Genomic DNA, 18,303 nt, shown 5'->3' on the forward strand with positions numbered 1-18,303 from the left:
ATGCTAGTTGAACATTAAGCCAAGATTAGCATGCTCACTACAAAGCTGAGGATAGAGCCATTGCAAAACACACAAGGTGGAGTAGTCAAGAGGAAAGACTACGAGAAGACTCTTAAAAACGTGCACACAGATCCAGTTGAGTACCCTGGCTTCAGAAACTTGTTTCTCATGATCTAGAAGATTCAACAGAGAAGCATGAACCAAGCAAATTTCCTGGGGGTGACCTCATCTATGGCCATATGATAAAGCACTTTGGGAAGAAGGCTAAAGCCAGGTTAGAGATGGGATCAACAGAGATCCACTGTTGGGAGCAGGCTTTAACACCCATCCATGGTTTTGAATGTAATATTGTAAGGAAAGTGATACTCTTCAGATGTAACACTTTGGATCAAGCCTTTACAAAGGACCCTGTAAGAGTTGCTGAGTTCATTTTTTGAACTTCATGGCCTGCTATGATAGTTATGGGACAAGAGAACTATAACAGCATTTCTCACACTCATCTCTCCTGGGTTTTTTTCAGTGTACGCTGAAGCACTGAGGCAAAAATTTTGACAGGAGTCAGAAAATAAGACACACAAAGTGTGCTAATTTGTAGTGTGGTTAGTTTGCTCAGCAAACTACCGGGTCAGTATTAAAGAAAAGAAACTCACCCCCCTCCACCACCAGAACTGGAGAATCTCCTCTATAAAACTATATATACAAGAGAATTAGAATGCATCTGATGAAGTGAGCTGTAGCTTACGAAAGCTTATGCTCAAATAAATTTGTTAGTCTCTAAGGTGCCACAAGTACTCCTTTTCTTTAAGAGAATTAGATTGTCTATTTAACAGTACCCACAACAAAAAGCAGCAGTTTAGCATCCAGACGACTGTTGTTGTGCCCTGATTAGGTACCTTAGGCTGACTTCCCCTTGTACCTAGCAATAATGATCACACAACTGACCGTTTTATTGCACAGACAAGAGTGTGTTTAGTTGAACCAGCAGGTGGCATTGTAAGGCTGAATATCTCAAATGTTTACTGGGGGAGGCGGTGTTTGTTTAGACTCAACCCTTTCTGTGCTAGGATCAAGTCCAACTAAGGATCCCCACGCTCTCTTGGGCTGGGCTCTGTCTTTTCCCATTTGTTTAATTGCATGTTGTTTACGGCAGATCCTCCTCACCTGCAGCTGTATGATCAGCCCAGGAGCAGAAATAAACGTGCCGTGATCTGCCATGGGCCAGTTTGTTTCCCAGCACGTTTCATGTATGACTCCATCACTTGGCACACGCAGCTGGAGAGACGTGCCTAACCTGTACCTCCGACCCGGCCCCAAATTCCACGGCTCTACGTGCCCCAAGGGGTGAGATATGCAGCAAACGTGAGCAACCGGCCATTCCCAGAACATTACTGTGCGATTCCCTGAGTGATGGACCATTCGTTTGCAGCCTCGCTTATTAAGGATGAGCAGGAATAAGTCAATAGAGATCGCCCTCATGCACAAACCACACCCTTCACTGCCACCAGGCCGTGTCTGAGGAAGATACGGTGTCTGGGGAAAGTTGGATCCTCCCAGATTTTAACCCCAGATCCCCAAATTCCATTACCCAAATGGCGAACAAGTCCAGCCGCTCCTAGTGAGCCAAAAAACCTTCCAGCCGCCAGCACAACAGTGCCACAAAAAAACGTGGATCCGCCACCTGGATCCAGACAATTTTTGGTCTCAGTCGCGAAATTCTACCACTTAAATGGAGATCTTATTTAGTTGCTCCTACTTCTCCTTTCAAATCTAGACCCTCATACAGCACAGCACCTCAAAAACTCAGCTCCGGGCCTGGCTGCAAGTTTTTGCAGCATAGTGTCTTGGGATCCAGAGTATTCTGGTGGACTAGAAGAAGTGCCTAGATGCTAAATTGTAGACAACAAAAGTATGTGGGGGAAGGGGGCTGCCACCTAATATTAGCCCCACCCAGGGGGATACAGATGCTGAACCGGAGTTTCTGCAGCTTTCTTACAGCAGACGTTGGAGTTCAGATTTGGGGTCCAGCTTTCTTACAACCAGGAGCTGTTTTTGTGGAAAAGGGAAAACGCTTGTCTCTTTGGATGATCGGATTTCTGTGTTTAGAGGCAGTATTTGGCAAGTTTTTGCAGCGAGGTTGCACCGCGTTGCGTCAGAGTCCTGGTTTCGATACCATAGCGCGGGGGGAGGGGTGGTGTCTACTTTTCTCTGTTTGGCCAGGGGAACTGGGGGGAGTGGGGCCAAAAGTTGGCTGGAGCTAGCAGGATCTGGGTGCTGGAGCCTGGGGTTTGTAGCTCTGACGCGCTGGGCTGCACGGGGCTCCGGGAACAATAGGAGTGGCTATAATGTCCTCACTTTAGGCAGCGGAATTTGGGATCTTGGGTACCAAACTCAGCAGGATCCAGGTAGATCCAGCTTTTACCTTTTACCAAAGGCAACCATCAGCAGGACCTGCGCCCCCTCCCTTCTTCCCTCCCTTCAGCTCTCCCCCCTCCCCTGACTGTCTGCTATGAAATATGGATCAAGTTAGTAAGTAGCAGCAGCAATTCCTGTCAGAGGCAGATGGATCACTTTCATTTCGCAGGATGATTTCTAACCCCGCCGAGGATTCCCCGAGCAGCCGCAGCCCGCCTCGGAGCGGCGATCGGAAGAGCGTCCTGGGCGTGGAGGGGAGGTTGAAGCCGTGAGAGCATGGAAGGGGATACGGAGACTCCCTCCTAGTTCCAGAGCCAGCGGGAGTCAGGGAGGGCTCCGAGCCCGGGACGCTGCTGGGAAGTGCGATCCACCCCCCCGCCCCCCACCGCTAGTTGGGCTGGTTTCTTTGGCTGGAATTCGCCCCCTTCTCCCCTTGGGATGCTGGCCGTTCCCCCTGTGGAGATTGTGGCTGGGGATGTGGAAGAAGCTGTGGAATAATATGGGTGGCAATCACTCCCACAAAACTCCCGTGTTTGATGAGAATGAAGATGGTAAGTAAGGAGCTGTCCATTGTCCCTTGTGCTGCCCCGGCCTCAGATTTTGCCCCCACCCCGCCCCCTTCTCACCAAGCTGCCCTTTCGTTGCTGCTTCCCATCTCGCCTCATAGGTTGTGTTTTCCTCCCTATATCACCTGTCAAATATTTGTATTAAATCCTTAGGTTCAAAGCAACATGATCATCCTTAGCGGTTCAGGGGCTTGGTAACACTCCCTTCCCTTTTAATAATCTCCAGTCCAAGATTTGTTTGGGTCACTTAGGGGTTTATTGTCCTTGGGTTACAATAAATAAACGGACTCAGTAAACAAAAATCGTGTCTATCCTATCTTTATGTAGCACTAATTGTTCACTCTTAATGTAGCTAATTGCGCAATTTCACACTGTCCACCAGGATTCACACCACATGTAGTTGCATATGTTTGTAAATGGAGTTCTGACTTGAACTGGGGGGGGGGGGGGAGTTTCTTTCTATTTTCCTGTCCAACTGATTCTTTGCATTAGCTTGTTATTACATATTTTAAATAGTGATGCATGGTCCCATCAACATTATACATTTCCCCCCTACTTTTTGAAACTTTGAGTCTCCTATGTTACTTGGAGATGTCACTCTCTCACAGATAATCCTACACTCTGTATTCTATATTTAAAGAAGTGCTTTGAACTCGTAGAAGAGCTTTTATTAAGTATGATGGTTCTTTAATACTTATATATTAAATTTATGTATATTTCTCTTAAAAACAATGTTTAATTAAAATTTTGCAACTGCTTGAATTCAACCACCTTAGCTTTCTGAAGTAGAGAGAATTATGTTGTACTTTTAAGTATGTCATCACTGGTAATGCTTTTGATGGAATATATATCTGTGCCAGTATAGAGGAATGGGGAAAATTTAAAGTATTTTAAAAAGCAGATCCTCATCAATTCTCATTTCAGACACAAAACCCAGTTGTTGCTCCCTACTTCTCAGCAAAGATTTAATAGCAGAGTACTGAGATGAGAGATCATAATAATAAGACCTCATTACTTTTGCAAAATACATGACAGCTTATTTAGTAGATGACTCTGTTTTGTGGATTGATATGGTTGATTGTTCAGCATCGGGGCAAAATTGAGTAATTCAGCAAGGGTCACTCAGGCTATGTCTTCATTGCAACAATGGTGTGCGTACATCAAGATAGCTCTCTTGATGTAAAATCCTACTGGAGACAAGGCACAGGTAGTCTAAGTCCATGTAGCTAGATGAGACAGACTCCAGGTGGAAGGCATAGTGTTGACCTCAAGTAGCTACAACAAAGTAAAAACTACCTGTGCTTTGTCTTCACTAGGATTTTACATCAGGAGAGCTATCTCGAGTTAGCTTGTCTCAATGTGACACACCACTTTTTGCAATGAAGCCTCAGTCATCAGTGCAAATAAACACATTTCAACTGTGAATTCGTATGAAGACAACTTCATGCCACTTTGTCCTTTTCCTACAGAAGACCATTTCCATTGTGCAGTTATTAGTAATTATGCTAAAATCATATTTCGTATAATATACTAAGATGTCTATCAAATTATTATTTATTCTTTGTTTTTATTAATTCTGGAAGCTTCTAACATCAACTTCATGTTTGCTTTTAAAGTAGTATGTTTACAACAGATTTCCAGTTCAGAAGAGTTCATTTATATTGAAATGCTAGCTTATTTTATTAGAAACAGTGTTTCTGTTATTTATATAATGGCAGTATATAATGGCATTGCTGAGTTATAAATAAGCATTTAAGGTGGGATTTTCCAAAGTGCCTAAGTGATTTAGAAAAAAGCAAGGAGGAGTCCGGTGGCACCTTAAAGACCAACAGACTTTAAGGTGCCACCGGACTCCTTGTTGTTTTTTGTTAATACAGACTAACATGGCTACCCCGATAGGTGATTTAGGAGCACAAAACCCTTTGTACTTCATAGTGTCACCAGATCCAAGTGTGTCACTGTTTACCTAACAGAGTCTGTGCTATGCAGAGTGCTGAAAATGAAATACGAACAGGAAAAAATATAGTAACAACCGAGGGTAGCTTCACTGTTCGAGATGGGCTAATTTTGCCTGATAATAACAATACTGATCAGTACAGGTATAATCAAAATGAATGGGAGTTGTATATGCATATTTGAGGGCCTAACTGGAACAAAATGATTCAATGTATTGGACACGGTGTTGCTGGTTTCTCCATGTGGTGGGCACTCAGATGGCACTCACACATCATAGTGATGGATATGATATAAAAACCTAGGCATTAAATTGTCTTATACCATCATTTTGTTAATGTAAACAGATATAACCTAATGGATCCCTTACACCTAAAGCCTTCTCGATGGGTCACTGTGAAACTGCATGGAGACAACAGGCACCACACTAGTGCCTGGTAAAGCCTGGGCAATTCAGTCGTCATAGTCACCAATCCCCCTCTCCCTCAAAGGAGAATTGAGTTTGATTGTGTTGATTGTGTGATTGTGAGTTTTAGAAGAAATTTTGCTAAATTGTTCAAATAATCCACATGTATGTTTTTACAATAAGAGACAGTACATCCATAGTAAACTTGCATTATATAGCAACTTTAATTTGAGGTGTTCAAAGCTCTTTAAAAACATTTAGATTCACAAAATCCCTGTAAGGCTGGTCAATATTACTGTATATTATTGCACAATATAATTGTAATCTGGTGTAATAGAAATGGGGCATGGTGACATTAATGACCTGGCTAAGGGCTATACAGTGAGTTCTTAATTCAGTACAGCACTTAAGCATCTGCTAAAGTCCCACTGACTTTTCTAAATCAAGGCCTGAGTCAGTGGCAATGCCTCCAATTATGCTGAAAACAAAGACGATAGGCTTTCTGCTGCATTCCTTTCACAATCATAATCTTATACATTTATAAATTCCAAAACCAGAAGGGACCATTGTAATCCTCTAGTTTGACCCATTTATACCTCAGGCCATAGAACCTCCCAAAAATAATTCTTAGAGAGTATCTTTAAAAAAACATCCAGTCTTGATTTACAAATTGCCAGTGAGGGAGAATCCACCCCAACTCTTTATAAATTATTCCAGTTTTTGATTATCCTCCCTGTTAAAAATGTGCACCCTATTTGCACTCTGAATTTGTCTAGCTTCAACTTCCAGCCATTAGGGATTGTGTTACACTTTTCTCGGCTAGACTGAAGAGCCCATTATTAAATATTTGTTCCCCATGTAGGAACTTGTAGACCGAGATCTAGTTAATCCCTTAAGCTATTTAAGCTAAATAAAGAGCTAATTATTAAGCTAATTATTAATCAACATCTTTTTTGAGTTGTGGACACCCAGAACTGGACACAGTATTCGAGCAGTGGTCACAACAGTGCCAAATACAGAGGTAATATAACCCCACTACTCTTACTCGGGATTCCCCTGGTGTGCATCCAAGGATTATATTAGCTATTTTGCACTGGGAGCTCATGTTCAGATGATTATCAATCCTGACCCCCAAATCTTTTTCAGAGTTACTGCTTCTGAGGGTAGAGTCTCTCATCTTGTAAGTATAGCCTACATTTTTGTGTGTACATGTATATATTTACATTTAGCTATATTAAAACACATTGTTTGTTTGTACCCACTATACTAAGCATTCCAGATTGCTCTGTATCACTGACCTGTCCTCTTCATTATTTACCACATCTCCAATTTTTGTGTCACCTCCAGACTTTATACAGGATGATTTTATGTTTTCTTCCCAGTCATTGATGATAATGTTAAATAGTGTAGGACCAAGAACCAATCCTTGCAGGACCCCACTAGAAACACACCCACTTTTGATGATTCTCTGTTTACAGTTACATTTTGAGACCTATCAATTATCCAGCTTTAAAACTATGTAATATGTGCCATGTTTATTTTAGTCTAGTTTTAAATTTAAATGTCATGAGGTACCAAGTCAAACACCTTACAGAAATCTATGTATATTATGCATCAGCATTATTACTTTTCTCAACCAAACTTCCAATCTCATCAAGAAAGGTTATCGAGTTAGCTTGACAGGATCTGTTTTTCATAAAACCATGCTGATTGGCATAAATTGCCTTACCCTCCCTTAATTTTTATTAATCAAAGTCCCTTATCAGCCACTCCCTTATCTTTCCCACATTCAGTGTCAGACTGACAGGCTTATAATTAGCTGGGTATCTGATTTACCATTTTGAAATATTGCCACAATGTTAGCTTTCTTCCAGTCTTCTGGAACTTCCTCAGTGTTCCAATACTTATTGAAAATCAGTCAGCTCTTTTAAAACTCTTCGGTGTAAGTTATCTAGCCCTGCTGATTTAAAAATATCTAACTTCTGTAGCTGCTCTTTAACATCCTCTTGTGACACTAGTGAAATGGAAAGAGTTTATCATATGATATAACTACATCATCTTTTTCTTTCCCCAAAACAAAACTGAAATATTTGTTGAATACCTCTGCCTTTCCTGCATTATTACTGTAGAAATCACATAATGGACCAAAGCAGTTGAAACGAGGGGTGTGTGTGTGTGCGTGTGCGCGTGCGCACGCGCAAGGAATGCATGATCTATTCATCCAAATTCTAAATGCTATTTTTAAGTATTCTGACTTGTATGTCATCCTTGGAAAAGCTTCATGGAAGACCCTCATTTTAAAGGAAGATTTTGAAGTTGCCAGTAGAATGCAGAGAAACTGACAATTAAGTGACTAGCTCACCAGACTGACAGCTTGTGATGAATACATAAAGTATATGAAGAAATACTAATGAATAAAAATGTCTGGATTAGCATGGATTTGAGGGGGTTCAGGATGGTAAATAACAGCTAAGGTATGGCAGAAGTTGGAGGTATTTAAAAGTGAATAGGCAAAACTGACATGTGAGGTTGCAATTTGGAGCAATGGGTAAAGATCGGAATGAATCTGATGCAAAACAGAATATGCAGTGTCTAACTTCTTGCCAATGATCAGATAGCTGCTATCAGCCTGTTGCCACATGACTATAATTGATAATGTCTGAAAGATCCACATAACAACTGCAAAGAAGCTGTTCCAATTTAGGGCCAAAAATCTGTGTTTCAGAGCAACCTTGCATGTTAGTCCATAACTTTAAAAAAACAGTTACAGTAAAATGAGTCAATAAAATGAACTATGAGTGTTAATACATACAGTATGGACAAGATAAATTATAATAGCTCCAGATGAAAGTAATGAATTCAGAATGGGGATCATCCTTAGCTATGACTTATATTTTGTTATGTAATTCAAACCTTGGTGATTACAATCCACTTTATTTTCTTCTTTAGAAGAAGAGTATTCTTACTCCCCACTAGCATTTGTCTTTGGATAGGGATAAACCCCTCCCCCATTTTAACCTATACAGTTGCTCCAAATCCATTTTTCTTTGTCTTATTTTTTAAAATAAAATAAATTAAATTATAGGTTTTTTTTAAAGCTGTACCACCTGTGCTCAATATCCAGCTACTGCAGAGATCAAATATAAAAGTAAGAAGCTATTAACATTTTTTCACTTCTGGCTATGCTGATTTATATAATTATCTTTTCTACTTATGTATCAGCCCTTAGCAGCGCTTTCATTATTATTTATTATTTGTGTTACTATAGTGCTTAGCAGCCCCAGTGGAGGACCAGAATCCTGTTATGGTAGGGGCTGACAAAAACAGAACTAAAAAACGGTCACTTTCCTAAGAAGCTTACAGTTGAAGTGTAGTACAAGAGACAAAAGGTGGAAATTGGATCCTGAATGGAAGACTTCAAGCTTAACTACAAGAAGACTGAGGTAATGTTAATAGGAAGGGGGAAAGTGGCAAACTGGCACATATTATAACCTAACCCGACAATACCAAGGTAGGTCCCAGTCCCAAGAAGCCTTGCGCACAGGCTTAACTTTTGTGCACTGTAAGCAGCCCCGCTGACTTCAGTTGGATCACACACAGTGCACAGCTAGGCACAGGTAAAAGTCTTTGCAGTTCTGGGGCCTTTTTTCCCCCTAAACTGTGTGCATATAATAATACCCAGCTCTCCTATAGACTTCTCGTCAGTAGATCTCAAAGGAGGTAAGCATCATTCCCACTTCACGGATGGGGAAACCGAGCCACAGAGGTGAAGTGACTTGTCTAATGTCATCCAGCAGGCTGATGGTAGAGCCAACGGTAGAATGCAGGCCTCCTGAATCCCAGTCCAGTCCTCTAGTCACTAGGGAAAACTGATATATATCCGTTCCCTTCCAACAGGAGAAAGTAGTTTAAAGACTATTATCCCTCAGAAAGACACTTATCGGGGCAATGAACATATTTCCTTAAGTAAATCTTGGGGCTGTAGTCTGCCACTGCTTTTTTAGGCTGAAACCCCATTGACTCCAATTAGTTTTGCACATATAATAAATGCAGATTAGTTGCTTTGTAAGCAGAATAGGGTAATGTGTACTGATTTCATCCTCCCCTTCCTGTAAAGAAGGATAAAGCTGTCTTTGTCAGTGGAATTTAGTCTCCAGTACACTAACCATTTCCAAGGACAATATCAACTTCAATATGTGTCGAAGTATCCACTCAGCACAAGGAAACTACTTCACACACACACAAGAATTCTGTGCATGCTTTACGTTTGCTGCCAGTAGGTGCAGGTGAGAGGAGAAGCCTGGCATTTTCTGTCATGGAATAAAGTTGAGTTTTAGGTTGCTCTTCAGTTGTTTGGCCAAAGCTGGAACCAAATTAGGACTGGTTCAGATAAGATTATATTTATATGAATTATAAGTGAGGTTTTGATATTGCAAAACTAACACTGCACTTGGGTTTGCCCATGTCCAATAGTTTCCTTTTCTTTCCCCTCTGACATGTCAGCACATGCAGTGGTAAGGTTCTAGTCCAGCTTAATCTCTTGGTCAAGAAAATTGTTGTCAGCTGGTAAAATTCCCAAAGTTTTACCTTCAGAAATCAGAAATTTTGGCCAGGAAAATAATCATGGCATTAGTTCCTTCAGCAGTAAGCAAGAGGTGGTGTTGTGGGGGGTTGTTTTTTTGTTTTAGTACTGCCAACCTTTTCCTTTCATAGTCTTGCTTTGCAGATATCTGGCAAAAACAAAAAGTTGTCGACCATAGCCTGTTTGCAGGACTTCATCAAGTCAGGAAAACCTGCTGTTCTACATTGGGCACCATTAGACAGTCAACGCTTGCCAATAGCTTCCACACAAAGGTGAAGTGTTCTCAGCACAGAGATATATTCTGGTATCTCTCAGATAACCTAGTGTGGCAACTGTTAGCAAATGTTAACTTTCCTCCATTTGTTTTGTCCAAAATGTACCCATCCTTTTCTCTCTCAATTGCCAAAAGATTTGTTCAGCACTCTAGTCAGCTCCCACTCTGACTAGGGTAACCTTCTCTGGTTTTAATTCCCTCATTGTGAACCCTTGCCAGTCTGTCCAAAAAGCAGCTGCTAAATGTATCTGCCTGATCCAGTCAGGCCCTGTAACCCTCTTTCTCAGAATACCTGCCCACTGGAGCCAGCTCAAACATCTCATCCTTATCTTTTGGCTACTTCTTTGCCTATATCTTGGATATGATTTTATTGTTTCCTACCATGTCCACTCACGCTATCAGTGATATGATCCTCATGCAGCTCTGTGTTTCCCACTAGCACTGTCCTCTCCATGCCTTTTTCTGTGCTATCTATGCTTGAAACTGCCCCCAATCCTAGTTCTCCCATCCTGAACACTGACCCTCAATCACATCACTCTGAAAGAAGTGTGTCTTCTGTGAAGCTCAGCCACTAGCCCAGCACTGTCCTCTGTACCTCAACATAGTGTACAAAGTTTATAAGGCTGGTGGGGCAGAGTAGCACCTTTCTATAGGTCTCTTCAGGTTTGTCCCAACTGTAAATCACTCGGTTTGTAAACAGGGCTGTGTTTTGCACAGTGTTTCTGAAGATACTAACAGTTCTTAAACAAAAACAGGACCAAATCATGTAGCACAATGGCAATTATGGATTACGGGCTGTGACTGAGGTCCCAGTGGGGGTCAGCTATGGTCACTCAATTAGGGTGAACTGCAAAGAATGGGGCAGACAATCACCATAAAACTGGTGGATATTCCAATACTTAGATTTACCAAGCCAGCATAAAACAGCTTCTTTGTTACTTTACTGGTTACTCAGAAGTCCAAACAACACAGTTCCCTTAAAGTGATCCAGCTTCAGGCCTCCATCCAGGTACCTAAGTCAAGAATGATGATGATTTCTGAAAATCTTATTTCATCATATAAAAGAAAAGGTTCTACCAATCCCAAAGGATCGGACACATTACCTCCCAGGTTATTGAATATTCCAGGTCTTACTCAAATACACGCTACAGCCAATTCTTATTAACTAAACTAAAATGTATTTAAAAAGCAAAAGAGAGAGAGAGAGTATGGCTAAAAGATCAATATATATACAGACCTGAGTTCAGTTCATTGAGGTTCAGATTCATAGCAGAGATGGTGAGCTTTGTAGTTTTAAAGAGTTCTTTCAGAAATAATTCAGAGGTTATAATCCAATGTCCAAATCTCATATTCAGGGCGTACCAGCATAACTGGGACCTCAGTCTTGTGACTCAAACTTCCCCGGATGAAGCCTAAGCAGATCTGTGATGACAGAATCAGGATCCAAGGATCTTTTATACAATTTCATGTCCTCTTTGAAAAGTTGGGAGTTCCTCTGGGAACAAAAGGTAATTAGCATGACTTTGAAGGAGGTCCATCACCAGTACTTAGCTATAGAATTAACATAAGGCAATTTGCTTATTCCTCCACCATTCACAGTACATTTCAAAGAGAGAGAGATACCGAGCTATCCCATGTTTACAATTCATTTACCTGCGAGGATGTTCTTTTGATCTCTGAACTATCAGAATACAGAATAGACAGTGACTGTTGATTATATTGTGGACCCTACTCATACATTAGTAAATACACAAAAACACAAACATTATCTCCCCACATGTCTTTTGAGGGTTATTTATTTTGCAGGATGTTTAACCCTTTCTAGCCATGTGTCCCACGGGCATATGGTAGGTAGGAGGAAAAACAGCACAATAAAGACAGTGGATTTCAAGAAGGCAGACTTTAGCAAACTCAGGAAGTTGGTAGGTAAGACTCCATGGGAAGCAAATCTAAGGGAAAAAACAGTTCAGGAGAGTTGGTAGTTTTTCAGAGACATTATTAAGTGCACAAGAGCAAACTGTCTACTGCACAGGAAAGCTAGGCATTATGTCAAGAGACCACCCTGGCTTAGCCAGGAGATCTCCAATGATCTAAAACTCAAGAGTGCTGCAAAAAGTGGAAACTAGGTCAAATCACAAAGGATGAATATAAACAAATAACACAAGTATGTAGGGACAAAATTAGAAAGGCACAAAATAAGATTAAACTAGCTAGAGACATAAGAGACATAAAAGCTAACAAGAAAACATTCTACAAATACGTTAGAAGCAAGAGGAAGACCAAGGACCGGGCAGGCCCATTACTCAATGAGGGGGTAAATACAATAACAGAAAATGTAGAAATGGCAGAAGTACTAAATGACTTTTTGTTTATTTTCACCAAAAAGTTTAGTCGCAATTGGACATGTAACTTAATGAATGCCAGTGAAAATGAGGTAGGATCAGAGGCTAAAATAGGGAAAGAACAGGTTAAAAATTACTTAGACATGTGAGATGTCTTCAAGTCACCAGACCCTGATGAAATACATCCTAGAATACTCAAGGAGCTGACTGAAGAGATATCTGAGCCATTAGTGATTATCTTGAAAAAGTCATGGAAGATGGGAGAGATTCCAGAGGACTAAAAAAGGGCAAATGTACTTCCTCCCCGTTTTATAGATTGGCACCACAACATGGGGAATTACAGACCAGTCAGTTTAAGTTCAGTACCTGGAAAGATAATTGAGCAAATATCAATCAATTTGCAAACACCTAGAAGATGATAAGGTGATAAGTAACAGTCAGCATGGATTTGTCAAGAACAAATCATGTCAAACCAACTTGATAGCTTTCTTTGACAAGCTAGCAAGCCTTGTGTATGGGGTGGGGGAAGTGGTAGATGTGGTATACCTTGACTTTAGAAAGGCTTTTGTTACTGTCTCACAAGACCTTCTCATAAACTAACTAGGGAAATACAACCTAGATGGAGCTACTATAAGGTGGATGCATAACTGGTTGGAAAACTGTTCCCAGAGAGTAATTATCAGTGGTTCACAGTCAAGTTGGAAGGGCATATCAAGTGCTGTCCGGCAGGGATCAGTTTTGGGTCTGGTTCTGTTCAAAATCTTCATCAATGATTTAGATAATGGCTTAGAGAGTACACTTGTAAAGTTTGTGGATGATACCAAGATGGGAGGGGTTGCAAATCCGTTGGAGGATAGGATTAAAATTCAAAATGATCTGGACAAACTGGAGAAATGGTCTGAAGTAAATAGGATGAAATTCAATAAGGACAAGTGCAAAGTACTCCACTTAGGAAGGAACAGTCAGTTGCACACATACAAAATGGGAAATGACTGCCTAGAAGGGAGTACTGCGGAAAGAAGTCTGGGAGTAATAGTGGATTACAAGCTAAATATGAGCCAGCAGTGTAACACTGTTGCAAAAAAGCATATATCCTTCTAGGATGTATGAGCAGGAGTATTGTAAACAAGACACAAGAAGAAAAGGAATACTTGTGGCACCTTAGAGACTAACCAATTTATTTGAGCATAAGCTTTCGTGAGCTACAGCTCACTTCATCGGATGCATACTGTGGAAAGTGTAGAAGATCTTATTATATACACACAAAGCATGAAAAAATACCTCCTCCCACCCCACTCTCCTGCTAGTAATAGCTTATCTAAAGTGATCACTCTCCTTACAATGTGTATGATAATCAAGTTGGGCCATTTCCAGCACAAATCCAGGTTTCCCCCCACCCCCCACAAACTCACTCTCCTGCTGGTAATAGCTTATCTAAAGTGACCACTCTCCTTACAATGTGTATGATAATCAAGGTGGGCCATTTCCAGCACAAATCCAGGGTTTAACAAGAACGTCTGAGGGTGGGGGGGGGGTAGGAAAAAACAAGTGGAAATAGGCTTGCATAATGACTAAGCCACTCCCAGTCTCTATTCAAGCCTAAGTTAATTGTATCCAATTTGCAAATGAATTCCAATTCAGCAGTTTCTTGCTGGAGTCTGGATTTGAAGTTTTTTTGTTGTAAAATAGCGACTTTCATGTCTGTAATCGCGTGACCAGAGAGATTGAAGTGTTCTCCGACTGGTTTATGAATGTTATAATTCTTGACATCTGATTTGTGTCCATTTATTCTTTTACGTAGAGACTGTCCAGTTTGACCAATGTACATGGCAGAGGGGCATTGCTGGCACATGATGGCATATATCACATTGGTGGATGTGCAGGCGAACGAGCCTCTGATAGTGTGGCTGATGTTATTAGGCCCTGTGATGGTGTCCCCTGAATAGATATGTGGACACAGTTGGCAATGGGCTTTGTTGCAAGGATAGGTTCCTGAGTTAGTGGTTCTGTTGTGTGGTATGTGGTTGCTGGTGAGTATTTGCTTCAGGTTGGGGGGCTGTCTGTAGGCAAGGACTGGCCTGTCTCCCAAGATTTGTGAGAGTGTTGGGTCGTCCTTCAGGATAGGTTGTAGATCCTTAATAATGCGTTGGAGGGGTTTTAGTTGGGGGCTGAAGGTGACGGCTAGTGGCGTTCTGTTATTTTCTTTGTTAGGCCTGTCCTGTAGTAGCTGACTTCTGGGAACTCTTCTGGCTCTATCAATCTGTTTCTTCACTTCCGCAGGTGGGTATTGTAGTTGTAAGAATGCTTGATAGAGATCTTGTAGGTGTCTGTCTCTGTCTGAGGGGTTGGAGCAAATGCGGTTGTATCGCAGAGCTTGGCTGTAGATGATGGATCGTGTGGTGTGGTCAGGGTGAAAGCTGGAGGCATGTAGGTAGGAATAGCAGTCAGCAGGTTTCCGGTTTAGGGTGGTGTTTATGTGACCATCGTAGTGTCCAGGAAGTGGATCTCTTGTGTGGACTGGACCAGGCTGAGGTTGATGGTGGGATGGAAATTGTTGAAATCATGGTGGAATTCCTCAAGGGCTTCTTTTCCATGGGTCCAGATGATGAAGATGTCATCAATATCGGGGCCTCTCCTTCTGCCCCTCCACCCCCACGAACATGATACAGTTCTGTGGTGACCTGGAATCCTATTTTCGACGTCTCCGACTCAAGGAATATTTCCAACATACCTCTGAACAACATACTAATCCACAGAGACCTCCCTACCACCACTACAAAAAGAAGGATTCTAGGTGGACTCCTCCTGAAGGTCGAAACAGCAGACTGGACTTCTACATAGAGTGCTTCCGCCGACGTGCACGGGCTGAAATTGTGGAAAAGCAGCATCACTTGCCCCATAACCTCAGCCATGCGGAACACAATGCCATCCACAGCCTCAGAAACAACTCTGACATCATAATCAAAAAGGCTGACAAAAGAGGTGCTGTTGTCATCATGAATAGGTCTGAATATGAACAAGAGGCTGCCTGGCAACTCTCCAACACCACTTTCTACAAGCCATTACCCTATGATCCCACTGAGAGTTACCAAAAGCAACTACAGCATTTGCTCAAGAAACTCCCTGAAAAAGCACAAGATCAAATCCGCACAGACACACCCCTGGAACCCCGACCTGGGATATTCTATCTACTACCCAAGATCCATAAACCTGGACATCCTGGGCGCCCCATCATCTCAGGCGTTGGCACCCTGACAGCAGGATTGTCTGGCTATGTAGAACTCCCTCCTCAGGCCCTACACTACCAGCACTCCCAGCTACCTTCGAGACACCACTGACTTCCTGAGGAAACTACAATCCACCGGTGATCTTCCTGATAACACCATCCTGGCCACTATGGATGTAGAAGCCCTCTACACCAACATTCCACACAAAGATGGACTACAAGCCGTCAAGAACACTATCCCCGATAATGTCACGGCTAACCTGGTGGCTGAACTTTGTGACTTTGTCCTTACCCATAACTATTTTACATTTGGGGACAATGTATACCTTCAGATCAGCGGCACTGCTATGGGTACCCGCATGGCCCCACAGTATGCCAACGTTTTTATGGCTGATTTAGAACAACGCTTCCTCAGCTCTCATCCCCTAATGCCTCCACTCTACTTGCGGTATATTGATGACATCTTCATCATCTGGACCCATGGAAAAGAAGCCCTTGAGGAATTCCACCATGATTTCAACAATTTCCTGGATTTGTGCTGGAAATGGCCCAACTTGATTATCATACACATTGTAAGGAGAGTGATCACTTTAGATAAGCTATTACCAGCAGGAGAGTGGGGTGGGAGGAGGTATTTTTTCATGCTTTGTGTGTATATAATAAGATCTTCTACACTTTCCACAGTATGCATCCGATGAAGTGAGCTGTAGCTCACAAAAGCTTATGCTCAAATAAATTGGTTAGTCTCTAAGGTGCCACAAGTACTCCTTTTCTTTTTGCGAATACAAACTAACACGGCTGTTACTCTGAAATACACAAGAAGTAATTCTTCCGCTCTGCTCCATCCTGATTAGTCCTCAGCTGGAGTATTGTTTCCAGTTCTGGGTGTCACATTTCAGGAAACGTGGACAAATTGGAAAAAGTCCAGAGAAGAGCAACAAAAATGCTTAAAGGTCTAGAAAATGTGACCTATGAGGGAAGATTGAAAAAAATGGGTTTGTTTAGTGTGGAGAAAAGAAGACTGAGAGAGGACATGGTAACTTTTTATGTACTTGAAAACTGTTACAAAGAAGAGGGAGAAAAATTGTTCTCTTTAACCTCTGAGGATAGGTCAAGAAGCAGTGGGCTTAAACTGCAGCAAGGGTGGTTTAGGCTGGACATTAGGAAAAACTTCCTAACTCTCAGGGTAGTGAAGCACTGGAATATATTGCCTAGGGAGGTTTTGGAATCTCCATCATGGGAGATTTTTAAGAGCAGGTTAGACAAACAGCTGTCAGGGATGGTCTAGTTAATACTTAATGATGCTTTGAGTGCGAGACTAAAGTAGGCGACCTCTCAAGTTCCCTTCCAGTCCTACAATTCTATCATTATGTTTGTGTTCCAGAGATTGCACTGGCTTCCAATTTATTTCCAAGTGCAATTCACAGTGTTGGGTTTGATCTGTAAAACTGGCTGAGTTGCCTTCCCTGTTGATTCTGCAGCTCAGACTTTTCACTGCTGGCCATAGTGTTCTCAATGGTAGGACCATATATCTTGAATCTGCTTAATTCATCAGAGGCTATGTTTGAAGCCTTTAATGGATGGTATAAGACTTGTCTGGCTCATCTATGGCTTGATTTTGGTATTAGGGAATGTTAGGGAGAAGGCCTTGTAACTAACAGGCAGTTTGCTGTAGTCTGGTTAGTAATTGGATTTTAATGATGTAAGGTACCAGGGGTATTGGCAAAAGGCACCAATATAAATATCTCCATAAATAAATCAACCAATACAAATGAGTAGCCTAGAATCTGTAAGAAACTTGGACAATCTTGTTTTTTGCCAATGCAACTGCTTTCAGATCTGTAGGAGATATTGATAAACAATTCAATGCCCCTGTTTTTTTATACCACTAGTTCAGTTATGCAGAAATTTGTATTTGCTGCTCTTCCCAGTCTGGAATTCTTTGATCTTTCAGAAACTCTTTCTAGCACCTTTATTTTCAGTGTATTCCAAAGAAATAGTCCTGGGCAGTCCAATTTTATTTCACTCTTTATTTTATATATCAGTTTTTATCATTTTCTCACAGATGCTCAGTTTCTTCTGTAACTATAAGGGAAGATCCATTCTCTCTACAATCAAAATCTGTTCCACTCTGTCTACATTTTCTATTCGCTCTCTCACACTGCTTTATTCTAAACACAAAAATCTCATACTGCTTTTATGAATATCATACCCTATTTTTATATACTTATTCAGCAGAATATGAAGAATTTGCTTTCATTTATTCCTAATTAATACCCAGGCATTTTCTTCTTGCCCTCCACAGTATAATTATAAAACATTTACTGGAGACAGTGGCAGCCCACCAGTACTAATGTTTGAGCTTTATTTGTTCTATCAGATGTAATAAGCCTCTGAAGTATTTTCTTTTATGAAACCCATATTCTTAAAATATACTGCACCTTTATATATTTGTGATACTTTCCCTGTTATCTCTCTATTAATATGCTTTTTCTTATTACTTCCTATCAAATCTGCACAGTACTTTGGTTATCTGACTCAA

At 41.3% G+C, this 18,303-nt stretch overlaps 1 protein-coding gene across 2 annotated transcripts in view; it reads left to right on the plus strand.

Moving 5' to 3' along the window:
* Positions 1-2,272: 2,272 nt before the first annotated feature.
* The window catches only part of STK32B (serine/threonine kinase 32B), a 263,300-nt gene continuing 247,269 nt past the window's right edge, over positions 2,273-18,303 (plus strand). The window contains exon 1 of one of the 2 annotated variants that reach the window (XM_074951701.1): positions 2,273-2,963. In XM_074951701.1, the coding sequence (XP_074807802.1) occupies positions 2,888-2,963 (76 nt within the window). In that variant the 5' untranslated portion in view covers positions 2,273-2,887. The remainder of the gene's footprint in view (positions 2,964-18,303) is intronic. The other variant, XM_074951702.1, reaches the window with a different exon arrangement.

This window comes from Natator depressus, chromosome 4, assembly GCF_965152275.1.
Source record: "Natator depressus isolate rNatDep1 chromosome 4, rNatDep2.hap1, whole genome shotgun sequence".
Lineage (NCBI taxonomy): Eukaryota > Metazoa > Chordata > Testudines > Cheloniidae > Natator > Natator depressus.